This window comes from Rhincodon typus, chromosome 36, assembly GCF_021869965.1.
Source record: "Rhincodon typus isolate 14 chromosome 36, sRhiTyp1.1, whole genome shotgun sequence".
Taxonomy (NCBI): Eukaryota; Metazoa; Chordata; class Chondrichthyes; order Orectolobiformes; family Rhincodontidae; genus Rhincodon; species Rhincodon typus.
In genome coordinates, this window is record NC_063367.1 from 12,121,053 (window position 1) to 12,133,716 (window position 12,664).

Here is a 12,664-nt window from a genome sequence, read left to right on the forward strand (position 1 = left end):
TTTCAGAATTCCTACAAAGATAAAGTGAAAGGGCAGAAATAAAGCTGGGGACAAAAACAGGAACAGAAATTAGCTACCAAAATGAATTGCTCATACTGCATCACTAGCCAGCTCAGGAATAGTTGAGGAGGACATTTTAAATGGCCAGAATCTGGGGCTTCAATATCTTGCCCCTCAAGCATGGGTTGCACCTGATCCACAGCAGTGGTACTGATCTTGAGCAAAAAACAAAATCAAAAGACCACTAAAAAGAAAAGTGCCTTGGTGAGACCATTTCTGCAATACAGAGGAGGCGATGCTTTAATGGCATGCCTAGAAAGTTAGTCCAGAGACCCAGGTTTGTATTGGCAGATGGTGGAATTTGAATTCATAAATATCTGGAATTAAGAGTCTGATGACGACCATATTGTGTCAAATGAAACCCTTTAGGTTTGCTAACGCCCTTTAGCGAAGGAAATCGGCTGTTCCTAACGGGTCTGGCCTACATGTGACTCCAGACTCATAGCACTGTGATTTGACTCTTAATTCACTCTGAGCAGTTTGGGTTTTGGCCCAACCAGTGATACCAATATCATATGAATGAATTTAAAAGAAGTACTGTACAGAGTTTTTAGCCATCTTCCTTGAAAGTGGATAGAATTGTGAGACAAGCATTTAGGGAAGGCTCATTCGACTTATTCCTGGGAAGAAATGTTTACGTTATGAAAGGTTAGGCCTATACCCATTGGAAGTTAGAAAAACAAGTGGCGATCTTACAAGGTCGCGAGGGGACTTGACTGGGTGGGATACCAGGATGTTTCCTTCCTCTTTCAAGTGGGAGCCTAGAAACACAGGAAGGTTTAAAAATAAGGGATCTCCCTTTTAAGACAATTTTGAAAACCTTTTTCAGTGAGTTGTCAGTCTGTGGAATGGCTGGATGTCTAGTTTGCGATAGACTAGAGCAACGCCAATAGCATGGGTTTAATTCCCACGGCAGCTGAGGTTACTATGAAGGACTTTCCTCTCAACCTCTCTCCTTGCCAGAGGTGTGACAACCCTCAGGTTAAACCACCACCAGTCGTTTCTCTCTCTCTCTACCGAGATAGCAGCCCTACAGTCTGGTAGGACTACGGCTACTTTAATCTGTGGAATTCTCTTTCCCAGAGAGCAGTGAAGGCTGGGACTTTGAGAATATTCAAGGGTGAGTTAGACAGATTTGACCATCAAGGAATTTGGACAAACAGGAAAGTGGGAGTTCAGGTGAGATGATGACAATCAGATCAGTCATGATCTTGTTGAATAGCAAAACAGGCTCAAAGCAACAAAAAGAAAAAAGCGCCTGCTCCAGGTCCTATGATCCTAGAGGTGCTCCCACCTCCAAAATGCACAGAAAGAGCTAAGAGGTTAAAACATACAATATTCAAACAATACCATAACACTTTCTGTAAGTGAAACCATGAGATAAATAACTTGAGCTATAGTCAAAAGAAATGAATAACTTTTAAGTTGAAATAGAAAAAGAGGATAAAGGAATATCTGGAAGACAGATGTAGCAGCCAGAACTACTTACTGCTAAAGATTTCTCAATTTGATAAATGTGTTACAGTAATAACGGTGCAGCCAACATCTGGATAATTTTAATGCGTTTTATTCAGCTTCACGGGGTGCCAACATGTCTCTGGACATGTGGACTGTCTAAGTGATAACACAGCAGTTTGTGAAAGCACGATTAAATATTTGCACTATATTTTACATTTATTATGTAGAGCTCATTTCTTCCAACTACAGGTACACGTGACCAAAACCCAGTTTGCTATCCAAATTAGTACAATGTTTATTGAACACAGTACTTTATCATCAACACCACCATTTCACAATGCCAACATATAGACACAGAAGGACGGAATACAAACACCAAACAAAGCAAGACTAAAGAAACACGAAGCTCAGCAGCCACCATTTAAGCCTACTCAATTCGTGCACTTGTCAGCTGAACATAAAAATCCAAACCATGGGCACATGTTGTAGCTGTCAGCCTGTGGTTTCTTAGATTGGTGGCACTTTTATTAATAGAAAACTGCTTAACTCAATTTCTGAAAACACAAGGGTTAGGCCATTAAGACAGAGACAAGGAGGAATTTCTTCATTCAGATGGTGGTGAATCTTTGAAATGCTTTACTTAAGGGCTGTGGAATCAAATCATTAAGCATGGCCAAGACAGAAATCACAACATTTCAGGTTGCAATCAGGTAGTCTGCAGATAAAGCAGAAAAGGTAGATGATCAGCCATGATCAAGGATAGCAAACTAATTCTAGTGGACCAAATGGCCTGTGTTCTTAATACTACAAATAGAGTGAAGGTATGTTTAAATTGTTATTTCTAGTGCATACAGGGGTTTGAGGTGGGGTGGATGAAGAGGGCAGATGGAGTTATGGAGAAGGACAATGATCGTATATAGACCATTTAATCCAATTGAATCATAGGATCTTTCAACAAATCTAGAATTAGTTCCATACTGCACCCTCCATGTGATCAACCAGGACATTAAGATGAAGGCAACCCTTCTGAAAACTCTTGATAACCATCAAACTACTAAAATGAGCACACCTAATCAAATACAGACAGGCAACACAACACAACAATATTAAACCATTATATTTAAATCCTCAACTATTGTTCAACAGTACTAGATAAATCAGCATTTCAAAATGAGTCAGTGGAATAAATAAGGACCCGTTATATCAAAAAAACACTATGGCTCATTAATTGCTAGAAAGTATCATAATGCGCACGTCAGAAAGCTATAGACAGAACCCAGAACATGCAGCTTTACAGTTTGTAGACTTTACACTGAAAATTAATTACAGGACAAGGCAGTTGTTTACACTGGCAATATACACTAATGGTATCTTAATTGAATCTAAAAAGTGGCAGCTGAACTCATTAGGAGTTTTGCAGTGTACAGTTATTCTAATACTGTCATTAATCAAATACACACTGCACAGATTCAGAATGCAAAAAAGTAAAAGAGCCCGACAAAATAAAGCGGTGAATGTTTTATTTCCTCCTTTTCTTGTACTTCCATCAAAGGTTCAATACCGTCACCCTTTATTAGAGGACTTAACACATGACGTTGAATTGATTCTTTCCCCAGATATTTTATATTGAAACTAGGGTTCATGAAGACTGTCATGCACTACGCTCTTCCATTTATCCAAACCCAACTGACAGAACCTAACACTGCATCTAGGCAATTGGAAACAACAATAAAAATTCCACATCTCTGATGCCATCAACATTATGGGGGCCCTCTGCTTTACATCCACGTATGCCATCAACAGCAAGTCTTCAATTCTCAGCTTGAAAGTTCAAATGGGCTGCTTAATCTCAGATCAGGTTGACTCATGGATTTAATTAGCAGCTGTTTCCTACGATAAAAGGGTTCTGGTTTATTCCATTATAAATAGCACTGATTCAATTAACTAACAAATCCAGCTCCTGGAAGGTTTTTTTTCATTCTCAATTGAGTGTATTTTGTCTTGGTGGGTGTGCAGATCACAGACTTCTGGATTAATGAGCTTTTTCAGCATACATTTGATTCATTATCACAATCTCATGAATGAAATAGTGAAATCGCAAGACATATTGTTTGATTTGGAATAGGAATGAAAGTACGTAGCTTGCCAGGAGTGCACATTTTGAAGCTGAGAGAGAACAGAGGGAGAAATGCATTCAAAGACTGTCGAGAAAACTCAGGTTATGCATTAACCTATTGAACCTGTTCAAACAACATGCTTGTTAAAACTCAAAACTAATCCAACTGAAGGTGCTTAATCGGTTCATATGTCCGTTGCCTTCACTGGCAAATAAATCAAAGGATTAACAGCTGTATCTTAAAAATAAAAAGGATACTCTTCAAATATCTCAAAAGCAGATCAGTATAGAATAACGATGCAATGCAAAATGAATCAAGCAACTCCTAAACCACAAATTAATTTTATGGTTGGCAGTCTTGGAATGCATCTCTGCAAGAGGAAAATATAGAAGAGGATGCTTTTTACAATCAGAGGATAAAGGTGAACACATAGAAACAGCAGTAAGACCTTGCCAAAGATGATACAAATAAAAACATTTAAATAAACAAAATAATTAGGTTTTAATATATTTCACCCCTTCTATGTGTGAATATGTTTACATTAATAGATTGCCGAAAGGGAGCATTTGGTGCAGACGATTTACTACCAGACAGTGAAGTAAGTTGAATTAACATTCTCAGATATAGCCAACAATTTTGCACACTTCAGTGACCATCTTTTCAGTTTTGTTCGTTAATCCAGCTTCGTCGTACTGTCACAGTCACTAATTTTTCCAAGTCACTTCCTTACTATTTAAACCAAATAGGAAAACAGATACCACTCTTGTATCAAATCCACTTTTCTAACGTTATCTCATCAATAAAGCCATGAGCAAGGCAACCTGGTCCAGAATATTCAACCTTAACCTAGGCCACCTTTGCTGAAATCCTCATACATTTGTCATCTCCTGACAAGCCTCCCACAAATCACCCATTTTTTCAACTCATTCAAAAAATTTGCAGCCCAAATGCTATCCTGCATCAATATCTATTCACCCATCACTCCAGCCTGTGGTAGCCCGTAGTGGATTCTCTGTCCTTAGCAAGTTCTCAAATTTTATCATTCTTATCCTGATCTTTAAATCCTTTCCTGGGCTCTCTTCACTTTACCACAATCTAACAAATAATCATTTATATAAAATGTCATTAATAAATTTTAGAAACCAATTTGCATGCTGTGAAAAAAAATGTCCCCTGTACAACTTGCACCCTTCATCTTTCCCCCAAGCTCTTATCTTTTTGAGCACAGTATTTTCTAGAGACAGCCAGAAAAGTAACCTGACACCACTCAAATATAAAGCATAGGATGACCCTAATTGTTAACAGGATAAGTGTAGACAAAAGCGAATACATCCTATGCAATACAGACGGGAAAGGCCAAAAACAAACCAAAACACCCTCTTGGCCTGGACCAACTAGAACTAAGCCATTACCAGGGGTTACGGTTAGGAGTTAACCCTAACCCTAACCCAAACCAGGGCGACTAATGCAAATACCAGTGCAAACGTCCACCTCAGGGCAGCAAAGAAACAGTAGCTTCAGAAGAGCATTGTATTTCTGCAGCCTATACTCTGACAGATCTTCCTATTGCTAATGGTCCCTCTTGCACAGGAGTAGAGAAGAAAAAAAAAATGAAAATGAAAAGAACACGATGAAAGAAAATAAAAATCAAAAACAAACTGAGGAAGAGGTTTATCCAACCTAGGAAGTGGCAATTTCAAACTCAAATGGTCAAATACTAATTATTGCTTGTGCGATCTGATAGCATCCTGTCAGCTGAAATCTTCGTGTGACCTTTGCCAACTGGGACTGTGCTTGCCCAGTTGACTCAGGAATAGGACTGCACAGTGCCCCACTAGATTTGGTTCAAGGATTTCATGCTTGGTTGGGTATAACAGGAATTATTCATCAATAATTGCAAACTATTTCATGGACATTCAAGAAGCCATGATAGATACTTTCAACAAAATAGACAAAAGAACAGTTCAAATGTGCTACCATCCCAAGAAGATCCTCTATTACTACCCCATGACAACCCCCTCTTCTTACATGCTGTTTTCACTTGCATTTGGGTTTGTACTTGTACCTAGGTATTTCCAGTCGATTCAGCTGTCTAAAGCTGCCGATGGAGCGCTTGCAGAAATTCCAGCCATATGAAGCTCAGAGGCACAAGGATGTTTTGGAATAAAAACAAATTGAAGTGTTTGCATCTTCTTTTGAAGTTTATAGAAGAATGCAAAATGTTGTTCCTGGTAAAGCAGAAACTGGAGATCTCCCACATTTATTCAATACTGTGGTGGTAAGACCTGAACATCAGTATTGAAATTTAAAATCACAATGTGGCACTGCCAAGAGGTACTCCCAAATCAGGGATAAATAAAAAGTGGTTTATAAATTTGAGCTGTTCAAATAACTTACTTTTTAAGAAACTTCAGATTCATTAAAACTTACTTTTTTTTGCTGCGAATACATAGCTGTGAGAGCAGCAGGTGCACAGGCTATAACCCAATCAAATGAATTTTACCTTAGTTAGAGCGACGAAAGACAACACAGCCACTGCTGTGAACATCACAGTTGGGATGAGCATCACAACCGCTGAGCCTGCATTTGTCCCGAAGAAGGTAATTGTAGCTATCCAGCCACTGTAGGGTGCAGTAAAAAAAAATACATTAGGCTCAACCAAGGACTAGTATTTTTATTTTTAAGATTGCTGGTGTAACCTGAACACCATCACATATTAAATCAATGCAGATATTATATACCTTTTACAAGCTACCTTTGTAACTTCGATCACAACATAAATTCACTGATTGAGAAGCATTTTGTATTCATGTACAGTTCAAGGTGTTGCAGGAATGCACGTTCTTTCTGCATCAAGATGTTTACCACAATCCTTGCAACCTTTTTATTGACTTCCCGACATCTTCCATAATAAGTTATTTTACAAGCTTTGAGAGTGGACTTCCTGCAACTGTTAAAACTACACAGTTGGACAGAAAGCATGTTGTATTTGGCAAAATGATAAAACGCTATGAAATCATGCAGAAGATGGATGGATTTGGCAGAGACAGAGGCAAAACTGCCAATACTATTAACATTGTTAATTGTGGACAATGTGAATAGAATTGTACGATTTAAAACAAACTTTACCTAAAATTTCAATAAAAAAAAAACTGCATAATTTTGGAGAACAAGAGGAGAAGGTGGATCAGGAATTTGGACACAAGACCCATGCTGCTAGCTCCATGAAATCTGCTACAACTTCAGGGGTTTCATGCCAGAAAGGATAGTGGGTATTGTATGTCTTACCTCTTACTTTTATTGATGATCTGCATTTGACGTTCATAGGAAACACACCAGGTGATCTACTGCCCCCATCACAGAAATCTTAGGAAAGTCCAGTATTGCGTCAACTAACGTGTCTTAGTGATCAGAATACCTGGTCATTCTTAGCATTTACAATTATCAATGTGGTAAAATAGGCGTAGGTTCATAGACGCACAGGACACCTTCCATCGTTAGCAGAAGATTTTGTTTTACCTCTCCAGAGGTGTCACTCACTATACCACAGCAGGTATGACAGCCATTTTTCCCTCCTTGCAATACAGGTGAGTGAGGCACATTAGCAATGCTAGTGACCAAATGACGCTCGATTCCAGACTCCTACCATATCAGGAAATCAAGCCTTCCATAAATGTCAGGATAGAACAAGAACATGTCTTGGCATTCAAAACACTCTCTTGATCAAATTATTCCCATTCACCAAGCATGATGCACATTGTTCGTTCACTCATGCTTTTTCCTGAAAACAGATCCTTGGCGCATTGTCAGATGTTTCATCCTGAGCCATTTTCATGTCTACCTCAGTTGGAAGTGGAATTGAACTTGCCGTGTTAACATGATCATGAACCACATGCTATCCCCTAGCCAACAGAATCAACACATCCCAGACGGTGCAGTTATTGGAAAATAAATTACTGTGCACATGAACATATTAATAATCAAAAATTGCACTTTGGCAAAATTTACAAACGGGATGTTTTCCAGTAAGTTATACCACGACCCACTGCAGTCAAAAATCGACTCAATTTCCTCTCCATTCCTTATGGAGCAGAGTGGTCAAAACTTCATTTACAACCTCTCAAGGAGCAAAACACACGACACTTGCTTGTGGTTTACTAAATAAAATTTACATTGAATCTTTTACACTATTAGCATTTGCTCATTGTTAAGACTAGTCCCAGCAATAAAAAAGCAAAAATTTACATCTGATTCTTTCTTCTTCTACAGACAGGAGGCCTTCAATGATAGCTGACACTTATGTACTGTGACAGTGTTTATATTTATTAGCCCTAAGAACTCATTAAAATATAGTTGACAGAATAGATTGGAGGTGTCAAAAGGTGCAGGGAGTAGTGTACACATAGGACCAAAAGAAAATAACAGAACAGAACAGAACAAAAGTTAGTACACAAAGCTTGCTGATCAATGGACAGTTATTAGATCTCAGTTTATGCTTTAAATAAAAATTTAGAAGGTGAAATGGATTTTCCATTTAATTGAAACAGATTTTTTGCAAAGCCAGATATAGGTGAGGTTCAGCATACCCTATTCATACTGCACACAGCCTTAAAATCACTTCCATTCAAAAACCTTTAGTTTGCCAGTGATAGAATGGAAGTGAACTTAAGAATGTAGGAACTAGGAGGAGGAGTGAGCAAATTCAGCTCCTCAAGCCTGCTCCGCAATTGACAGGATCACGTCTGATCTCATCGTGGTCTCAACTCCATTTTCCTGTCCAATCTCTATAACTCGTCATCCCATCACTAATTAAAAAACATCTATCACCTCAAATTTACTCAATATACCAGCATCCGTTGCATTTTGAGGGGGGTGGGGGAGGAGTGATTCCACAGATTCATGACCCATTAGGTAGTAATTTCTCCTCATCTGTTTTAACCCCTGATCATAAAACTATGACCTGTCAGTCTAGATTGCCCCACATGAGGAAACATCTTTTCCATATCTACTTTGTCAATCCCCTTTGGCATCCTTATATATCTCAATTACATCTCCTGAACTCCAGAGAATATAGGCCTAAACTACTCAATCTTTCAAGACAAACCCCTCATCTCTGGAATCAATCTAACCAACTTCCTTCCAACTACCTCCAACACAACTTCATCCCTCAAGTGAGGGGATCAAAGCGTATGCACCTGGTGTATTGCAGTCTCAATAATGCCTTGCACAGTTTCAACTACAAGTGATCAACGAAGGGACAAATGGGCTAGAAATAAATCTATTTCTCAGAAGTGGAGAAAAACCATCAGTGGTTTAGAGAACATGGGCTTTCTATACAGTATTTATCATTTTTAAATATCAAAACTTGCAGAAGTGGGAAACCAAAATAAATTAATATGAAATACTGGACAGATTGAGGTTGATAATGAGGTTCTTTTTAACAGCTAACATCTTGTATTTTGTTTAGAACTGCTGCAACCAATTTTCAGAGTGCCATACATTTATTTACAGCACCTTTTATTACTTTGGGATAAACTTTCAATGAACTCAATACAACACAAACAGCTGGATGTTTGATTCTTCAACGTTTTGCAAGGAACAACACCGGTGTCAAAATTTAACATGCTGGATAAAGCCCTAAAATCAACGGGCCAACACCAAATCAATAACTAATGTTGATAATGCTCTCTGAACAGGCCTTCTGAAATGACAAATTCAGGATAAAATGGCAAACAAAATACCGCAAACAGAAAGATCATTCCAATAAATTTACTTAGGGTTCATATAATCGAAACATGATTAGATAGTGACATTTTACTCATTATGATTATTCAGCTGTTCAACACATTCTTCCTAACAGTACTTATTCTGAAGGAAATGGAAAATAAATACCATTCCAAGGTTTACATTAGAATGTTCATTGCAGCACTGTTAACTGAAGCCCAAAACTATACTGATTAACAGTCTAGAATACAAATTATAACTGCCACATTAATATATAACCACTAAATTTGATTACATTTAAAAAATGAGTTAGATTCCACTTATGAATTATATGTTTTGTAAATCATTTTGATATAAATTAAAACTTACTGAAACCTACATATTATTTAATTCAGAACGTATAAATCAAACCAGCTGAATTAAATTGCAGTGAATTTGTATTTGTTTAATTATTAAAATATTTTTCAGACAAGCACGCTTCCATACCTTGTACAGTTATTATTAGATTCACAGATATGAAATCTAGAGTCTAATTTTCTTAAAAAGAGGCTTAAAAAGTTAAAGGAAACTGAAATGTTAAGCTAACTTTTTGTAATTCATGGTCAGCATGTAGGCACAGCATGCAATCAGAAAGGTAAACAGAATATTGGAATGGAGTATATAAGGAAGGAAGTCCGGTCACAACTGTACAGGGCACTGGTGAGTACTGGGCACAGTTTCGGTCTCCTTACTTAAGCAGGATTATATTTGCATTAGAAGCAGTTCAGAGAAGCTTCATCAAACTGATTCTGGGAAAGAAGCAATTAGCTTATGTGGAAAGGTTGAACCAGTACTCACTGAAGTTTAGAGGGACAAGAGATGATCTTACTAAAAGAAAGTCTGACAGATTGACTGGATAGATGTTGGGTGTAGATGCAAATAGATTTGAGAGGGAAAGAGAGAAACCTGGAACTAAGCAGAAATTAAAAATATGGCAATGTTCCAGCAATGTTCTCTCCAAGCTGTGCTACCACTCTAAGGTTTCACACATGCCAATCGACATGCCAACAAATTCACCTACAGTTATAGAAGTCATTGCCGTGCCCAGACTGCAGAGGTTCAAGCATCAAAAAGAAAAATTAGAGGGAGCATTGTCTCCTAGTCAGGTTGGAATTTCTTTCAGGGAGTGGGGTTCAAGGCTTCAGGTGGGCTATCTGAGAGAAGAGTGGAGACTGGATAAATGGTATATTGACAGTTGGGTTAGATTCTTGGTCAATAAGGGAATCAGAAGTTATGTGGGGCAAGTAGGTTCAGGAAGCTAAATGGCTTACTCCAGCACTATTTGTCACATTCTTTTTCGTCCATTGTTTTGCACCTTATCGTAACCCTGAATCCAGTTTACCACAAAGTTGACAATAGCCACCTATTGACATGCACTTCAAATTCTTAAGAAAGCCTAAAAGATGAAGTTTTGCAGATCACAAAGTTTGAACACCATTAAACATTCTCCAAATGCCACGCTTTCCTCCTTATTTTAGTCTATTCATAATGATAAACGTGAAGCAGTGCAGTCAACACATAGGATCTTGGGGAAATCCTTGCCATGACTGCAAAACAGCCAAAAATCACTGGACAGTCACATTCAGCAGGTTGCAATTGTTAAACTTGGTACCAATGTCTTCAGAAATTTGTTTAAACTGAATAGGTACAGTTAGAGTTCACAAATATCAAATTTTTGGTTCACAATAGAAGTAATACCTTAAAAAGGTTTTTTGATAACAGCTTTGTCTTCTTAATATTTTTAGTCAAAACTTCCAAATTTGACAAAAGGATTGACTTAACAGCAGCTCCACAACCTGCACCATCAACAATTCTGGTCATAAAGTCAGAAAGATGAGCTGCTGAAAACTGATATATCCAAGGTGTGCCTAGTGGACTTTTGAATCACAGTCAACTTGGTGTTTTATTATGGATAAAACATTGTCGCAGGTGATCACTGGAAAGGAGATGGAGGACACCAGAGCTACATGAAACATCCTTTGCAGGAAAGAAATGTTTCCAGGTTAAGTAAATTCTTACCATGTGAACAATCAAGAAATTTAAAAGTCTAATCATTAATGTCATAATTAATAATGCATGAACTAGCATTAATCTAACAATATTCTTTGGTTTCATAATGAGAAGTCGTATGGGACCATTGATAAGCATAGCGAATAGAATAGAGCTAGATGAGGAAGTATGGGAGGTAGCTTGTTTGCGGCATAAGCATTGGCATGAATCATTTGGGCTGAATGGCCTGTTTCTGTACTATCCATTCTATGGAAAGTATTGAATATCCCAAGGTAATTCACAAACAAGGTCAGGTACACATAAAAGTAAGGTAAATGGCTGGAGAAGTGAGCATTTGCGTGGTTTACATAAAACTAGTTTAAAGATACTTCTGAAACTTGGAGAATTCTAGAATGTGGAAAAAAAAAAGTCTGAACATGCACTGGAAATAAGGGCTGCTAAACCAAAGAGCCCCACCTCTAACATTCAGTAATAGCCATCGAAGATTGAAATTTCGCAGCTCGCTAATAACTGGGTTAACCGGTTACCTAACTCTGACTAGAACCTTTTGGTGAACCTGTTTTAGATGAGACACAGATTAATATGAGAGGTAATAAATGCCAACAATATTCTAGTCTTTATTTCTCAATATACTATAGTTAGTACACAAAGAAATTGATTCTTACCAGACTCCCCAGCCAGGGATTCCCACTGCTTGAATAATGCTGATTACCAGCTGGGCCATAAACGTGAAGAAGAATGCCATAAAATTGAATGAACTATCTGACCTAGAAGTGCAGGCATAGGACAGAAGACATTTTCAAGAGCTTTTGTCAAAGTGGCTTCTTCATGCCTAAATACATAGTAGTCTCCAATGATAAAAGATTTAAATCAAAAAGTTTCAATTCAGTGTTCATTTGAAATACTAGCTTAAAAAATTGGAAACTATAAAATCAAAATCTCCAAAAACTAGCTGTAGAAATTAACAGTGGTCAGAAAGCTGAGAAAGAACATAACTTTAAAAACATGTCAAAGCAAAGCTGCACATCAACTTAATTATTAAATCGAGGTTGTCTTGCACAATTAAATCCGACTGCACCTAAGCAATCTTAAAAAAAAGAATGTTAATGAATATGAAGAATATTAATGAATAGCGTAGAAGATACATAAAAAGGTTGATTTTGCTGGCAGAGATTTCACACACGAAATCTGTATTCTACACAGCCTGAAAGTCTCTCACATACAGGTTTTATTTACATTTTCCACAGGGTACTCAA

The 12,664-nt window shown here is 37.7% G+C and overlaps 1 protein-coding gene across 7 annotated transcripts in view; it reads right to left on the reverse strand.

Annotated features, from left to right (window-relative positions):
* Positions 1–12,664, reverse strand: part of LOC109933045 (secretory carrier-associated membrane protein 5-like) — a 60,354-nt gene that overhangs the window by 6,209 nt on the left and 41,481 nt on the right. For all 7 annotated transcript variants that reach the window (XM_048617126.1, XM_048617129.1, XM_048617127.1 and 4 more), the window contains 2 exons: positions 12,074–12,175; positions 6,139–6,256 (listed from right to left, as the gene is read on the reverse strand). In XM_048617126.1, coding sequence (XP_048473083.1) covers positions 6,139–6,256; positions 12,074–12,175 — 220 coding nt within the window. The remainder of the gene's footprint in view (positions 1–6,138; positions 6,257–12,073; positions 12,176–12,664) is intronic.